This window comes from Pelophylax lessonae (genome assembly GCF_965119305.1).
Source record: "Pelophylax lessonae genome assembly, chromosome: 2".
In the NCBI taxonomy this organism is placed as follows: domain Eukaryota; kingdom Metazoa; phylum Chordata; class Amphibia; order Anura; family Ranidae; genus Pelophylax; species Pelophylax lessonae.
In genome coordinates this window covers 303,663,921-303,681,825 of record NC_138769.1, presented here as the reverse complement: position 1 = coordinate 303,681,825, position 17,905 = coordinate 303,663,921, and the positions used below count along the sequence as shown (strand labels likewise).

General features: G+C 38.4%; 1 protein-coding gene across 1 annotated transcript in view; it reads left to right on the top strand.

The window, feature by feature from the left end:
* ITPR3 (inositol 1,4,5-trisphosphate receptor type 3) overlaps nt 1–17,905 on the top strand; it is a 544,698-nt gene that overhangs the window by 354,796 nt on the left and 171,997 nt on the right. The window contains exons 40-42 of the mRNA XM_082246986.1: nt 692–863; nt 2,706–2,890; nt 5,191–5,391. Of these exons, the coding sequence (XP_082103112.1) occupies nt 692–863; nt 2,706–2,890; nt 5,191–5,391 (558 nt within the window). The remainder of the gene's footprint in view (nt 1–691; nt 864–2,705; nt 2,891–5,190; nt 5,392–17,905) is intronic.

Here is a 17,905-nt window from a genome sequence, read left to right as displayed (position 1 = left end):
TTTTGAGTGATGTAACCACTGGGTCTTTCTGCTGGTGTTTAATATAAATGAGTTTCGTGGGAAGGACCAAAAGGCTTCTGCAAACGTCACTTCACACTGCCTCTGATCTCCTTTAAAGAGCTTTCATGTTATATAAAAGAACACATCTCTGGCATTCCTTTAGTTGTATATGCTACTACATGCGGGCTGCTGCAATCTTTAGCTGTGCAATCTTATGATCACTTGCTTCATTACACTCTAGTAGAGTGCAGTGTGGACCACCCAGTGGCCAACAGGTAGGAGCAATCCAGAGATGCAATCTTTCATACAATGCTCAGGAACAGCAGTGCAGTGGCTGAAACCAGCCTTAAAGATCATGCCAATGACGGCAACTGAAGAGCTCGCCATGAGTCACAAAAAATAGGCCCCCAGTTGTTACATTTGTCCAAGAGAGACTAGTACGTTAGTTTCAGGCTTGTGTTGCTGAAGGCTTGGATACACACAGTCTGGCTCGAAAGCAGACCCGCATATCGGACACATCTGGTCTGGGTATTACATCAGTGAGAATAAGCTACCAAAACATTTGCCGTAAACAGAAGCACATTTTTGCTATTGGTTACTTAATTTTAATTTTCATAAATAAGTCTCTCTATATTTGTTTGTACTATCAGATCAAATTACCTAACAGTGTCTTATTTTTATCCTTTCTCAGAATTCATTTTACAATTTATTAAAAGCTGACAATAAGTCAGAAAAGTTTTTCAAGGTTCTGAATGAAAGAATAAAATGTGCCCAGCAGGAAATAAAATCCACTATGTCTGTAAACATGAATGATTTAGGGGCTGGAGATGTCCAGGAACCTGCTGTGAACCTCACCACAAAAGGTAACATACAACACAATAACCTATGATAGTAATAATAATTATATTAATGATACAGTTCATTGCTTTTTATTTCTATCTAAAGGACTCAAAGGGAACTCCTCACAATATAGCAACTGCCATTTGCTGGCTTTTATTTATAAAATTCCTGATTGCTTATCAAATTCCTGATTTATGTTCATCATCTTCTGGCTTTATTACTTACAAGTGGGTCATAGATCTGGAACAAGAATGCACCCAGTAAAGTTAGGAAAGTCAGAACTCCTAATTCTCTGCAAGTCTCAGCATATCAGTACTGTGTCAGTGATTTACTAAGTATGAAATAGATGAAAATAACAAATGAAATGATGTTTTATTATCAGATGGATATTTTTGTGTTGATACAGGTTTTTTAGAATCACGTTTTGTGTTTTTGTACACCCGTACACTATTAGCCTGTCAGGTTCACATTTGAGAAAGCTAAATAAAGAGATCCGGATAAGTCTGATAGAAAATAACACTCACACCGGTACTTTGCTTCACATATGGTGGGACTGCCCTCTTATAACAACATTCTGGAAGGAGGTCCACTCTTATTAAACACATTACCACCTACTCCCCTGCCTTTTCCCCGGCTCAGTACCTCCTCCACCATACGCCCATCCCACAAAAAGCATACAAGAAATCATTGACTCTCCATCTCATTAACGCAGCGCGAATGTGTGTCCCCTGCCGCTGGTTATCGCCCCATCCTCCCACGATTGCGGACTGGCTCCGCAGAGTGGGTAGGATAGCGGAGATGGAAGACCTGACTCACCAAGCTCACGATTCCCCTGACAAGTTTTACACAACTTGGGCCACGTTGCTGCATTTCTCCCTTTCTTCCGAATATGGCAAACTATTAGGCGCGGCAGGCTAACCGGTAGCGTTCTCGCTCTTTCAATCACGGATGTGACGGGTTCTTCCGTTTTTATACCTCCCCCCCCCCCCTCTCCCCTTTTTTTTTTTTCTTCTCTTTCTCTTCTTCTCCTCGCTTTTTCCTCTCCTCCTTGCCTGCCCCTCATTATCCTGTCTCGTAGTCACCTTCCCATCCCTTTTGTTCTACCCCCTGATTTCTCCCCCCATCCCTTGTAAGATTGTGGACGACCTGGTAGTCCACAAGCGCCTACTATTCCTCCTATTATTCCGCCCCCTCCCTCATTTCCCTCTGCTTGCTCCCTCTATCTCCGAATATGGTACTCTCGTAGCCCCCTCGGGAGCTCGTTCGGGGGTCGCGGACACAGTGTGTTCCCCTTGGGGGGTGTCTGCCCCCCCGTTCGTACACCTGGGGCCCTTCTAAGTTTCCATAGCATGGACCGCTTCTCTCTCTAATGCGGCCATGGGATCCCACAGTGCCTTCTGCCTTTAGGGCACACATTCCCCCCTCAGTTCGAGTCCATCTTGTTACTCAAACGCCCTCTCTATGGCTCATACTGCCTTAACTTCCTGGACTAGCTTACGTGCCTTTACTCCCTTGTACGCTTCAATAGGTTCTTTGTTATTGACTGTTTGCCGCTAGTCTCATGTTATTGTTACAATTACTGAGGTTTGTTTGAACTGTATTTCGGTTTTCTCTACTTTGTGTATATGCATTCAACGTAACCCTACCTGTATGCCTATAAAAATTTTCAATAAAATGTTTTAAAAAAAAAAAAGTCTGATAGAAAAACAATAAGTATACTTTGTTGATTATTCTGCCCTGTGCCATAATATAAATGAGGCAGAGCAGAATGATAATGATGAAGTATATTTCATTGAACGCTTAGTGGTGAGGGTGTTGTTCTCCATGGCCAGAATACAAGAAAACGTTTCTGTCATTTTTTTAAGGACCCATTGCGCACTTTGTGGTGCCTGCTTCCTCTTCAAAAGCTGCAACAGGAGGGCCCCACCAAAAAGGGCATGAAGGAGGGGAGACTGGAGAAAGAAATGAAGTTGGCCCAGTTGTCTTAATCATGGAGCCCATTCTGAGATTTCTTCAGCTGCTATGTGAAAACCACAACCCAGATCTGCAGGTAACTGTATATTATTGATTTTAGCATCAGTCACTGTAGAAGTATTAGCAATAAAGTGTGAATTGAATCTTCATAATTAGATTACTTGAATTTATTGGCTTCTCTGTGTTTGTTTGCAGTTTTTCCTAAATACATTGCTTTGTATTTCTAGACTTCTAATTTGTCTGATGTACAGATATTTATTGATGCAGATACGTTTATGTTGTGTAGATCATTAAATTCTTTCAAGATTTTTTTCTTAAAAAAAAAAAAATAGTTAACAAAATGGCACAGATAAAAAAGCTTTTGCAAAAGAAAAGATCTAAAACTCATCTTTCTCGCAGCGTGTGTCCATTACCTTCCCTCTGTTCCAGTACTGTGGCCTCCATCAGTGTATTCTGCATGAAACACTTCAGTGCCGGTTCACACTTCAGTGGCGTGTTCCTGCATCACATCCGCACATCTGGCAGTTCACACTGCCATATGCGATACGCAGGGGGTGTCAATTAAAAGTTAACGACACCCCCAGTTGCGATCGCATATAGCAGTGCGATCTGCAAGTTCACACAGAATCGGATCGCACAAGTGTGAACCACTGTGCGATCCGATTCTGATGCGGCTCAAAAAAAGCCTCATGTGCGAGTTTGCTGCGGATGCGCTGCAAATTCAGCCATACAAAGTGTATGGCTGAACTCGCATCCGCACATGAGATCGCATGTAATGAAGGAGCAATGCGCTCCGAATTACATGCGATCTCGCAAACCGTTCAAGTGTGAACCAGCACTTAAGGAGTGTGGGAATCTTGTGTCCTCCGCTGTGCTCTGTGGTTTCCTCCTCTGGCACCTGCTGACTCCCACAGTGACTTGGGTTTGAAGGATGGAACCATGACATGCAGAAGGGGACACATCTAACATACTTGAATGCCAAAAACACAGAGGGAGGATTCAGCACTGTAACAGAAGGAAGTTAGAAGACACAAAATACTGGAGTGGTCAGTAAAAGAGCTCTTCCCCTACAGTGACCTTTTACCTGTACCTGTATGTTGTATTGTATGTTAACCTGACAGAGTCATGTTAAGAAAAAGGTTCTGTCCATTTATCCCTGTTTTGATGTACAGTAGGTTTAGAAATGAATAGGTGTTTTAAGAATAACCAAAGGTTCCAATACATGGGAATCAAAATCAGAAGCAAGTCAATTTTAGTTTGCTTTTAGGCGCTTTTAGAAGCTACATAGAAACATAAAAAAGCAATGGCAGAAAAAAGACCAAGTGGCTCATCGAGTATGCCTTTTTTTATACATGTTTTTTGTGTTTTTCTTTTCTTTTTTTTCTGAGTATAGATCTATAATTGCCCCACACATATTTGCATCTACTTACTGTTGACTGATTCACTTTTTCTGCTCAAAGTCTATTTTAAGCATCAACAATTATTTTGGTAAAATAATACCTTTTAAGTATAGTTGTGAGCTACTTTCAAGTCACGTCCCCGTGTTCTTGATCTTGGTTTCATATTGAGTTGCTTTGACTTGGTATTAGGTTGCTTTTATTTACTTTTAAGTTGCTCAGAATATTGCTTCAAACTGCTTAGAGTTGCTTTTACTTTTACATTGACTTGATTAAGGAAGAAAAGCAGCTCAGATGCTAAGCAAAACCTGTGTACATTAACCAAAAGGAAGCGACTATATGGATTCATAAGAACAATAACATTGACATAACACTGACACATGTCATAGAACTGCTACTAGGATGGTCAGGATTAAAAAATAACTGAAAAAACCTTCTATGACAAAAAAATCTTTGTATAGTCATTAGTACTAACATTTGCTCTTGCTGCACTGTTGGATGATGCATGCTGATACATGCTTATGTCAATACTATCTTTCACTAGAGCACACTGTAATACATATTGGAACAGTTTGCTAATAATAACACATACATAATAATACATGTTTAGCAGTTGTCAATACACACACTTACGAAGAGCGCACCCTGTAAATTTCCTAGCTATGTTTTCATAATTCGTCATTTGTGCAGGGGGCATGTGTGTAACAGCACTGCTAATGTAAAAAATGTAGCCTTGTACTGAGCATAAGGATTTAGTTATTGCTCACCATTTCAACTCCTAGAGCAACTGGTTTGTCCCTACTTCATGTTAGTTAAAATCACTTTCTTGGGGCATCTTGGTCAATACAGATGTTCTTTTATAGGATGCTCCAGTAATAGTACTTTTTTTTTATAGTTTTTGGAACTGTATGCATATTATCTTTTTTGTCTAGTAAATAAAACAGAATATTAAAACTCTGTGCATTTATTATCTAAACAGAATTACTTGCGGAATCAAACTAATAAGACCAATTATAACCTGGTATGTGAGACCTTGCAGTTCTTGGATATTATGTGTGGGAGCACTACAGGAGGACTTGGCCTTTTGGGTCTCTACATCAATGAAAAAAATGTGGCTCTTATTATTCAGACCTTGGAAACCCTCACAGAATATTGCCAAGGACCATGTCACGAGAATCAGGTAAAGACTCCTTCAAGTATCACTAAAGGCAACATTTTTTTTCTTGTTTTGTTTTTTAATATATTGATAGAGTGGCAACAGGTTGGAATCACTGATGGACGGTTTTCATTGCTGTCTATGTCCTTGTTAGGGAGATTTGCTTTCCTAATTGCCCTGATCAACAATATCGCTGGTAAAAAAAATTGTTAGTAAAAACGAAATTCTGTGTTGCAAAAGAACAAGAGTAGAAGGGATATCTTCCAATGGGACACTTGCTTCCATGTTAACTGCCTAGGGAGTAATAGGAGATCTCCATAATTAGACACATATCTGATTAAAAAAAAAAAAAAAATGACCGTGGTTTTGACCCTCCCCTACTGTATTAAAAAACATTTTAAATGTTGAGTTTAGTCATAATTTACCACTTTCCTGTTTCTACCCTTTTTATTGTTTCTGAGAATACCCACAAAGAGCAATTTTAGGTTGCAGTAATGATACAAATGATTCATGTATCTCTGATGATAATCAGGATATGTATGTATGTATGTAATTTATAGTGACTTTTTTTGATCAATAATTTGTATTGATTTTAACAAGTTGATTGTTACAAAATTACAGAAGGGTGTAAGCATAATGTCGAAAAAGAGGCTAATACAACAAGATGTTCTATATATATATATATAAATGATTAAAAACTTAAAACAAAGAGCATACAAAGAAATTCTGAAATAATTTAAAAGACATTGGTATAATATTTGCTATCTATCCTTGGTTCCCATAAATTATCAAAAAACGCACGTGAGAAGTTATGTGAATACATTCTTTCATAAGAGAATTGCATATTGATTAGATCTACGGTTTCTTACTGACCATTTTTTTGAAAATTCCCTTTCCTACACAATGGAGTGTGCTCTCTACTCCAGAAACAAGGAGCGTGTGACTCTGTGGCATGTAGTAGTGAATAGGAATTAAAGCTGTGCCAGGCAGATATTGCCTTTTTTTTAATGAGATTTGCTCATACATGTATATACTGTATAACTGCCGTCACCTTTCATATTGATAACACAATGCATCAGATTGAGAAGAAATCTGAGAAGAAAAACTACACATACTAAGACTATTTTCATTAACTTAGTGAGATTGTATATCACTTTTAATGTTTTTTATTCAGTTTTGAGTTGGGTAATCAGAAATTTACAATTAGTCATAGCTTGTTCGAAGTTCTAACCTCTCTCGGGTCTACTAAGTAAGTGTGCTTTTGTTGCTGTTGGTATTCTCAGAAATGTTATGCCTCCTGTCTGTGACACCCAATCATCGGAACATGAAAGGCAGTCTCTGGACACAGACAGCCTTACAAACCTGATAAAAAAAATTAGCGCTTAAGTATAAGAGAATAGTTTATTACAACCAATTTATCACTATGGAACTTATGTGAAGAATGCGCTAACAAGAAAGTTCATTAATGCCCATAGCTTCAAGTTGTGTTTTGCTTGTCATTTCTACAGTTTGCTTTGAGAAATTAAAAAAGGACTCAGATTGACGGAATTGATCAAAAATAAATGTTCTTGTTAGCACTCTTTTACTACATTAACCTCTATTTATCCATACATTTCTAGATGAACAGTAACTTTAAACATTTTAACACATTTTACTTTTTTAGATCTGCCTGGATCTGTTCCAGTTAAAAAAACGATGGGGGTGTGGTTAAAGAAAAACATTTTCATAATAAAGGGGCTGAGGTTCTAATTTAATGTAAACACTGAAATCTCACTCTTTTTCACACTGTATTTGTTTGAATAGGTCACAAAGCCAAAGCCTGGGTCGTCACAAATCTTGTGATACACTGTGCCTTGTTTCATTATTAACACTCTCATTTAACAAATGATCATACAATTAAAAAAAAAAAAAAACCCAACACATTTTTTCCTTTATTTTCAGCTACTGATCCAGCCAGTAACACACTGGGGTTAATTTACTAAGACTGTAGAGTGCAAAATCTGGCACAGCTCTGCATAGAAACCAACCAGCTTCCGGTTTGTTTGTTTTTTTGTTTTTTTGTTTTTTTTTTGTGTCAAAGCTTCCAGTTTTTTTTTTCAAAGCTTAATTGAACAAGCTAAAGTCAGAAGCTGATTGGCTGCCATGCAGAGCTGCACCCTTTGCACTCTCCAGTTTTAGAAAATAAACCCCACTGTCTTCCACCAGAAAGGCAACAGAGACACTTTTGGACAGCAGCATTGTCAGTCTGGTTAGAGGGCAGTGTTAGATGTGGTAGCACATTTAGTTAGACTTGACTAACAAATTAAAGCCTAACTCCAGCTAATGCTTTTTTAGGCAGCTACAGCAACATTTTTCTTTAATTGAAATTAAGGTTTTATGTAAGTGAATAAAAGCTGACCATTGTAATGACCCCTGTCAATGTCAAAAGGTTTGTCTCAACTTCCCAACTGCCACTTTTGCTGGTCATGTTTGTCTGTTAAAGAAAAAATTCTGATTTATTGGTCAGAAAAAACAAAAGCCTAATAATAAATTTAGCCACGACATCTAAGAATTGGTAAGCTTCAGGTCTAGGTTTAATTTCACATTAAATAGTTTGTTTGGCCAAGCTGACTCAAACTAATTATGTCCTTTACTAACCCATGCAGCCTCTAGCAGTGTTAATAAACTGTATGTAGGATCAGCACAGATACTCTAGAGAGAGTTCAGAGAAGAGCTACTAAACTAGTACATGGATTGCAGGAAAAAACTTACCAGGAAAGGTTAAAGGACCTTAACATGTATAGCTTGGAAGAAAGAAGAGACAGAGGGGATATGATAGAAACTTTTAAATACATAAAGGGAATCAACTCGGTAAAGGAGGAGAGCATATTTAAAAGAAGAAAAACTACCACAAGAGGACACCGTTTTAAACTAGAGGGGCAAAGGTTTAAAAGTAATATGAGGAAGTATTACTTTACTGAGAGAGTAGTGGATGCATGGAATAACCTTCCTGCAGCAGTGGTAGCTGCAAATACAGTGAAGGAGTTTAAGCACGCATGGGATAGGCATAAGGCTATCCTTCATATAAGATAGGGCCAGGGACTATTCATAGGATTCAGATATATTGGGCAGACTAGATGGGCCAAATGGTTCTTATCTGCCGACACATTCTATGTTTCTATGTTAGCACTGGCACTTATGTACCTGCAGTGGTACAGCAACTTCCTGTCCTGTTCCTGGAGCAAAGTCAAATGTGGCTGAGCACCTCTTAGCCACCCACAGGAAACTTTGTATTTTGTAAATGATTACAAAGCTTTTTTGATTGGCTGAGGTGGAGAGGCAAGCAGATGAAGTAAAGTCATTAAAAAAAAACGAGAAAAAAAAAGCCCTGTAAAGAGAAAGGCATAATGAGCTAGTATGCATCGCATACTAGCTCATTATGAAGTACTTACCTTAAAAGGAAGCCCCTGCCGTGCCGCCCCCTCAGCAACATGTCCGGCCGTCCTGCTTCCTGGTTCGCGTCCTCCGGCCATCTGATTGCGCGCGGGAGCTGCTGTTCACGGCACTGGGCTCTGAAGGAATGGCACGGGTGGCCGTTCCTTCAGAGCCCATGCGCCAATGACGTCATCGGCAGTATTCACTGTAAATATCTCCTAAACGGTGCTTGTTTAGGAGATATTTATAGCACCTATAGGTAAGCCTTAATATAGGCTTACCTATAGGTAAAAGTTTGTGAAGTGGGTTTACAACATCTTTAAAAGATTGGCTTTAGTAGTGATATAAAGGACATGCCTTCTTGTAAATTTTTTTTTTTTTTACCAGGCTGTAGAACTGATGAGCTATGGAACGGCACAGCCTTTGTAGAGACAAATATTCGGTCCATACAAAAAACAAAAAAAAACAAAAAAAAAACAAGGTTGACCATCTTGATTTGCAACACGTTGCTAAGATTTGCAAGCATACAACTACATACAGTGAATCCGGAAAGTATTCTCAGCGCTTCACTTTTTCCACATTTTGTTATGTTACAGCCTTATTCCAAAATGGATTACATTCATTATTTTCCTCAACATCCTACAAACAATACCCCATAATGGCAACATGAAAGAAGTTTGTTTGAAATCTTTGCAACTTTATTAAAAATGAAAAAAATCACATGTAGATAAGTATTCACAGCATTTGCCATGACACTCAAAATTGAGCTCAGGTGCATCCTGATTCCACTGATCATCTTTGAGATGTTTCTACAACTTTATTGGAGTACTCCTGGGGTAAACTCGGTTTATTGGACATGATTTGGAAAGTCAAACACCTGTCTATATAAGGTCCCACAGTTAACAGGACTATTCAGAGCTAAAACCAAGCCATGAAGGATTTGTCTTTAGACCTCAGAGACAGGAATGTATGGAGGCACAGATCTGGGGAAGGTTACAGAAAAATGTCTGCAGCATTGAAGGTCCCAATGAGCATAATGGCCTCCAATACCTATAAATTGTAGACGTTTGGAACCACCAGGACTCTTGCTAGAATGGGCCGCCAGGCCAAACTAAGTGTTCGGGGGAGAAGGGCCTTAGTCAGGGAGATGACCAAGAACCCAATAGTCACTCTGACAGAGCTCCAGCGTTTCTCTCCGGAGAGAGGAGAGCCTTCCAGAAGAACAATCATCTCTGCAACACTCAATCAGGCCTGTATGGTAGAGTGGCCAGACAGAAGCCACTTCTCAGTAAAAGGCACATGGCAGCCTGCCTGGAGTTTGCCAAAAGGCACCCAAAGGACCCTTAGACCATGAGAAACAAAATTCTCTGGTCTGATCTGATGAAACAAAGATTGAACTTTTTGGTCTGAATGGCAAGCGTCATGTTTGGAGGAAACCATGCAACGATCATCACCTGGCCAATACCATCCCTACAGTGAAGCATGGCGGTGGCAGCATCATGCTGTGGGGATGTTTTTCAGAGGCAGGAACTGGGAGACTAGTCAGGATTGAGGGAAAGCTGAATGCAGCAATGTACAGAGACATTCATGACGAAAACCTGCTCCAGAGCGCTCTGGACTTCAGACTGGGGCGAAGGTTCATCTTCTAACAGGACAACAACTCTAAGCACAAAGCCAAGATAACAAAGAAGTAGCTACAGGACAACTCTGTGAATGTCCTTGAGTGGCCCAGCCAGAGCCCAGACTTGAACACGATTGAAAATCTCTAGGGAGATCTGAAAATGGCTGTGCACCGACGCTCCCTATCCAACGTGATGGAGCTTGAGAGGTCCTGCGAAGAAGAATGGGAGAAACTACCCAAAAATAGGTGTGCCAGATTTGTAGCATCATACTCAAAAAGACTTGAGGTTGTAATTGGTGCCAAAGGAGCTTCAACAAAGTATTGGGCAAAGGCTGTGAATACTTATGTAACATGTGATTTTTTTTTATTTTTAATAAATTTGCAAAGATTTGAAACAAACTTCTTTCACATTGTCATTATGGATTATTGTTTGTAGAATTTTGAGGAAAAAAATTTGTTTAATCCATTTTGGAATAAAGCTGTAACATAACAAAATGTGGAAAAAGTGAAGCGCTGTAAATACTTTCTGGATTCACTGTATGCAAGAGTTACATTAAACTTGCTTCTTGAGCAGATGTTGGCAAATCAGACTAGGTTCTTTGTTTTTTGTTTTTTTTTTAAGTGAGATCAGTCAGAATAACATAGCTGTGAGGAAATTCACTGTCCTGTGTTTCAGCTAAATAAAAAACATGGCATGGATTTAACTGATAACGTTAGAAGGTAGCCTCTGTTGTAGCAAGGACAAAGAACTGCATGTTTGACTAAAACCTCTATAGGGACGGAAGAATTTTGGTCTATGGGCAGGCTGGTTGTACTGAAGTCAATTTATCAATTGACATCAGTACAAGCAGGAAGTTGTTTTTTTTTTTTTTTTTCATGCGATCACTGCCAGGTGCCTATGGCTCCAAGATATACTCCAAAATATGGAGTTTACAGGCAAGTCAAAATTTCTCTTTTTTGTGTTTTTTTTTTTACTTTTATGTTTGCATCCTTTTTATATACTGGACTTATATGGGGTAGACTAGAAATGTGGAATTCCTACTGTAGGTTTACAAAGAAAAGGGATAATTGAACAACAAAAGTCAATGCAGCTTCTATTGATGTGAACTTTGTCTGAACTTCGCGGCAGTAGGCACTGGTGTACAGTATATCAGCAATGCTGCCTGCACTCTAGCTGTTCCTGTCTTGAGATCTTAGGAAGACAAAGGGTTGTATCAGGTTGCCTAGTGCCCAGAAATTTACAGATAGGCCATAAAAAATGCAGGTTGAATCAGGTTGTACATAAAATCTATGAAGAAATATTAAATGTCTGTAAAAGCTATTGATTTTTTATGCATTTGAATATAAACCAACCACAGTATTCCTTTCACATATTAACATCTGTAAAGCGCTGCGTAAACTGTTGGCGCTATATAAATCCTGCATAATATTAATAATAATAACATCTGATAAGGTACTGAGTATAACACTGAATGCCTCTTTGTACATGCTGTACTGCTAGGCAACTCAAACACTGCCCTTCTCACACCCTGGTCAAGGGTTAATACATGATCTCATAACTAGAATATTACTAATATAGTGTTGGTCTTATAAACTGAACACAGTAGTCATGAGTCTGATGTTGTCACAAATTTTCTTTTTTTATAGCATGCTTACTGGAAACCTACAGTTTGGTTGCTTGCTTTGAATATGCATGTCAGGGAAGTCAATACTGAATTTACCATATATAATAACTTTTGTCTTTGTTAAAAATCTGCATTCATGTGTTCTTATTTTCTTGTTATTCTCTCTATGTGTATTTTGCCATCACAACAATTTAGGAAGCATCTTGCAGTTTGAATTGCCTGAGTTGTAATTACCACTTATAGGGCCATTCACTTGTAAAAGTCAAAAGCTTGTATTTTCTATATTTCTAACATCACATGAATTCAGCAGTAGGAGAAAATTTTCAATGCCAGTGCCCACCAATAACAATGTTACTTTCATATTTTTAACTCACTAGAAGAGAATGTGATTAGGAGGTATACAGGTTGAAGTATAAACTGTTTCTGTTGCCTGTAACAGCTAATCATATTCTACATATTTTTTAACTGATGCACTGAAATATCAAAGTGTCTAAACAAATATTGCCAAGACTCTTTCTGTTTTAAACTACTTCAGTAATTTGCCGTTCATATTTTTTGTTAGGTATCTTTTACATTTTTTAATGTTTATATTTTAATGTTAAAATAATGCTGCATGTTTATGATGTGTTACGTGCAGTCATATTTACAGGAAGTATTGCAGTCATTGTCATCCTAAGAAGAGTTTTGTATCTAGAATAGACTAATAGGAAGCTGACTCATCTGGGTGGCACGAGAAAAGAGTAGAAAGTTGTAAAATAGATCAAATTGATAGTGAAATAACATGTATTCCAGATCAGCAACTTTGCTTAATTTTACATATATATATATATATATATATATATATATATATATATATATATATATACATATATATATATATATATACACATACACATATATACACTCACCGGCCTCTTTATTAGCTACACCTTGCTAGTACTGGATTGGTCCCCCTTTTGCCTTCAGAACTGCCTTAACTCTTCATGGCAAAGATTCAACATGTTGGAAGCATTCTTCCTCAGAGATTTTGGTCCATATTGACATGAAAGCATCACACAGTTGCTGCAGATTCGTCGGCTGCACATCCATGATGAATCCCCCGTCCCACTGCATTCCAAAGGAATGTGACATCATTACTTTTACATGCACCACATTATGCTGTTTGGCACAATTCGAGGTGATTATCGGATTTAGTGGTCGTTTGGCTTTTGAGGTACACCTGGTTACTTGCAGTGGAGCCTTGGCCTACATCCAGAGTCTCGAGGTGATCGGGAGGTCCCATGCATGACAACGATATTTTGTGGCGTACATATATTGTCCATCTGGTGAGTGTCCAATCAAAGGGGGGTGCACAGTGCTGAGGTGGAGGTTCCTTCTTCCTTGTGGTGATGAACGAATGAGGATTCACACTGTTTGGACTGGCATCTTTGGATGTTATTGGGACTTTATGCATGAACTTTATTTACCCTATACAGAGTTATTTATTTATTTGGAATTCTTTTGAAGTTCATCTGTTTTCACATTATGTGTGGACAAAGTAGCGCTGGTAGTGTGTCATTTTAGGTGCAGCTACATGCTCTATCACCTAGTGTATACACCTTGTTTACATTCTGTTTATATCTTATAGCAGCAGCTGATGTTAAATTTTATTTGGATATAGATTAGTCTTTTTTAGCGCCAGGTGAGCAAGTTGCCCCCAGTTGTTCCCTTTGTTATCTTGCTCCTATTTGTTTATATATATATATATATATATATATATATATATATATATATATATTTATATATATATATATATAGAGAGAGAGAGAGAGAGATCTTTAATATCATCTTTGATGTAATGATGTAGTGTGCCACTGTATAAGACTAGGTTTCAACACATATGCCAGCTTAAAGTGTTACTTAACCCACAAATCAGTCTGTATATGCAGTAAAGCATGCTTGTTATACACTAAGGGGTTAATCCTCTGCATTGTGTAAAAAGGCTGTTTGATCCTGTTTTCTCTGATCCTCCTCTTCCACTGACTCCAGAACATGCCCGGATAAGGCAGAGCCTTTGGAGTCAGGCTGCACATGCTCAGTTTGGTGTGGGGTGGGAGAGTGCATGCGATCTACACAGGACCAATCAGCACTGTCCAGACAGAGGGTCAGGGGTCCGGCATCCTGATAGGACAGCTCAGTGCTGTATGAAAACTCCTATTACAAGCTTTAACCCGTGCTCGGCTGACACTGATAGAAGTCACAAGACTGCTCTAACTGCTGATGAGAAAAGGTATTTAGCAGTTTATATTTACTGAAATGAGTGCATTTCCATCTTCTGTGTACTGTGGGAGACCAGATACCAGACCAGATATAGTGAATGCAGGGTCCTGGGTTTAGTAACACTTAAAGGGCAGCTTAAATCAGATGCTAAAAAACTGATTAAAAATTACTTTTTTGAATTACTTGGATTATATGGTTTTGATTAACTGAAGGGACTAATTTATAGAGCGCTTCTCCTGCCCTTTGCCAGATAATTGTTGTTGGCTGGGGTTCGGAGAACCCTAAGGAGTTTTTTTTTTTTTTTTTTAAATTTACATTGCTATGTCCCTTTTTTTCCCCTCCCCTTTTCTTTTTTCCCCCTCTTCTTTTTTGTTTTCCTTTCCCTCTGATAATGTAGTCCATGGTGTATATGGTGAATATGTAAGCTCATAGTCTTATTATGTTCTGTTTTTGTAATTGTTTTTTTTTGTAGCTATGTTATGCAATCATTATCAAATTATTATATATACATTTTCTTTTTTTTTTATGCCTCTTAAAGCTGCAGTCAGTTGATCTTTTTCTATTTTATGCCTGTTATGTCGCTGGGAATACAGTTTGGATGCTCCTTTTTTTTCTCTCCCTTTTATTTTTTTTAATTTCTTTTCATTTCTCTCCCACACTAGGTTAGGCTCGGTGTGTGCCTTTGACGTGATTTCACGTAGTGTTTTGCTTAATCTGTTAAGCTTACACTATAGTTTTATTGGACTCCTCTCTTGGAGTACCTCCTTTTTTTCCCCCTTTCTCCTGTAATTAAAATCTTTTTATTTTTTTTATTATTACGCACTTCGCTATGATACCTGCAAACCTCTCTCGGACCCGGCTGAAGCTGCGGTCTTATAATGTCAATGGCATCAATGTGGCCTCTAAAAGGGGACACATTCTGTATCAAATGCATAAAAATCAAGTTAATATACTCCTAATACAGGAGACACATTTTCGGTCTGACTCTGTGCCTTCATGCTCTAACAGGTATTTTAACAGGTGGTTCCGTAGCACCAATCCATTGCAGAAGTCAAAAGGAGTATCTATTGTGATTCACAAATTGCTTCCTTTTGAGTTGATAGACCAGGTATCTGACCCACAGGGCAGATGTATTTATAAAATTCTTATTGTGGGAGACTAAATTTACAGTAGCAAACTTTTACTTGCCAAATGTGGATCAGGTAGCAACAGCCCTGAAGTATTTGGAAATTTGTCAAGTTTTGCGGAAGGGAAAATCCTATTGGGGGGGGGGGGGATTTCAATATCCCGCTGGAACCCCTGTTAGACTCATCGGCCTCAAGAACCACAATTTCCTTCACTAAACTCAGGGCTTTTAAGCAGGCTTTATTCAACTTGTACTTGGTAGATGTTTGGCAGATTCTGCATCCAAAAATTCGGAATTACACATATTTTTCATCAGTTCATCAGTCCTATAGTCGCATAGATTATTTTTTTGTGGACCATAGTTGTTTAGATTGTCCCCTATATGTGATATAGACTCCTTGGTATGGTCTGATCATTCTCCAATATACTTAACGTTTCTCTTACCGGCCTCACCGACAAGAGAATGGACTTGGCGCCTAAATGACGCTTTACTGATGAGTTCAGAATGTATAAATTTGATTGAGAAGACCATTACTAATTTTCTTAGTGATCATGCCTCTGATGAGACTTCACTTCCCATCCAATGGGAGGCACTTAAGGCTGTTCTTCGTGGCTCCTTTATTCAGATGGAGACTAGTTTGAAGAGAGAACGCTCAGCGGCCATGGAGGTCGCTGTTGCACACCTCCGTAATTCTGGAAACGGAACACAAAAAAGCGCCTACAGTACAATCTTTAGCTGATGTATCAGCAGTTCGTTTACGTCTCAGAGAGTTGTATGAGGCATCTGCCCTGTAGTTATTCTTTTTTTTTTTTTTTTATATATTTCTTTATTAAAGGTTTTCAACATACAAATTTATACAATCCCTCCATTTAAAAAGGAGGATATAACTATATGCATATAACAACCTTGATTTTTTCCCCACCTACCCCCACCCAGTTCGCTCTCCCATTTCTCCACCATTGGGAAAGCTGCCTGCTGCTCAACCTCATTCAAAATTTTATATATGTTTGAGATATTATTCTTATTTTTTTCTGATGTACATATTTGTTCGTAAGGGGTAAGATCATTTATTTCTCCTATTGGATGGGGCAGAGATGCTACAAAATGTCTAAGTTGGCGATATCGCCCCTCATTTAGGTTCCAATTAACTTTCTTTTTTTTTAGCTCGGATAGAGTCAATATTTTTCCCTTCTCCATTATATCTTTTAATCGTATATCCCCTTCTCCTAACCAATTTCCGTATTCCTTTCCTTCTCCTGGTGCAAAAATTTTTGTGTCCTGTAGTGGTATTAGTGGTGAGTTATACTCCCATTTTCCTCTATTATATATTAAATCCCAAATGTTTAATGCTTGTCGTGTAATAGTGTGCGTGTCATTTTTCAATTCTCTATATTTTGGTGGAATCCAAATGATTTTACCTAGTTGTGTACCACTTATTGTATTTTCAATTTTAACCCAATTTTTCCTACTCTCTTTTTTTCCCCATTCCAACACCCGTGTAAGGATTGAAGCTTGGTGATATTTTTTAATATCTGGTAGTGCAAGTCCCCCCTCTCTTTTACTTCTGCTTAATATTTTGTATTTTATCCTTGCTTTTTATTTTTCCAAACAAACTTAGTTATTAGTGCCTTTAGTGTCTTGAAGAATGCATATGGGATCTGTATTGTTATAATTTGGAACTTATATGAAATTTTTGGGAGGATCGCCATTTTTATTACATTAATTCTACCCATCCATGATATAGCTCTTGGGATTAATCTGTTTATTTCTGCTTTAATTTCATTCAATAATGGAATGAAGTTAGCTATGTATAATTTTTCTGGGGTAGGTGTTAATTTAATTCCTAGGTATTTTAACTCCTTGCTTCTCCAAACAAAAGGAAATTCAGCTTTTAGCCCAATTCTCTCTTGAGTGCTCATTTTAATACTTAATATTTCAGACTTTGTTAGGTTAATTTGAGAGCTCTCCATATTGCTTAAAAATGTTAATTATATTTGGCAGGGAAATCCTTGGGTTGGAGACGTAGAGCAACAGGTCATCGGCAAACGCCACCACCTTATGCTCTACCCCCCTACAACCACCCCCTTAATATCCGGGCATTCTCTTATTGTTGCCAGCAGGGGTTCCAGAGAAATCACAAACAACATTGGAGACAGGGGGCAACCCTGTCTCGTTCCGTTATACATATCAAACTATTCGGACATTGTCTCGGACATTGTCCCGTTTATTTTTATTTTTGCCGATGGTCGGCTGTACAATGTACCGATCCATGCCATAATTCTAGGTCCAATACTTATTTCCTGTCAAATGCTTTTTCAGCATCTATCGACAGTGTCAAACTTGAGTCCCTGTTTTTTAACATTTGGTCTATTAATAGGATCGTTCTAATCCCATTATCTTTCCCCTGTCTGCCAGGTATGAAACCAGCCTGATCGTCATGGATCCAATCCTCCATCAGCCCTTTCATCCTTGTTGCTAGTATTTTCGTAAACA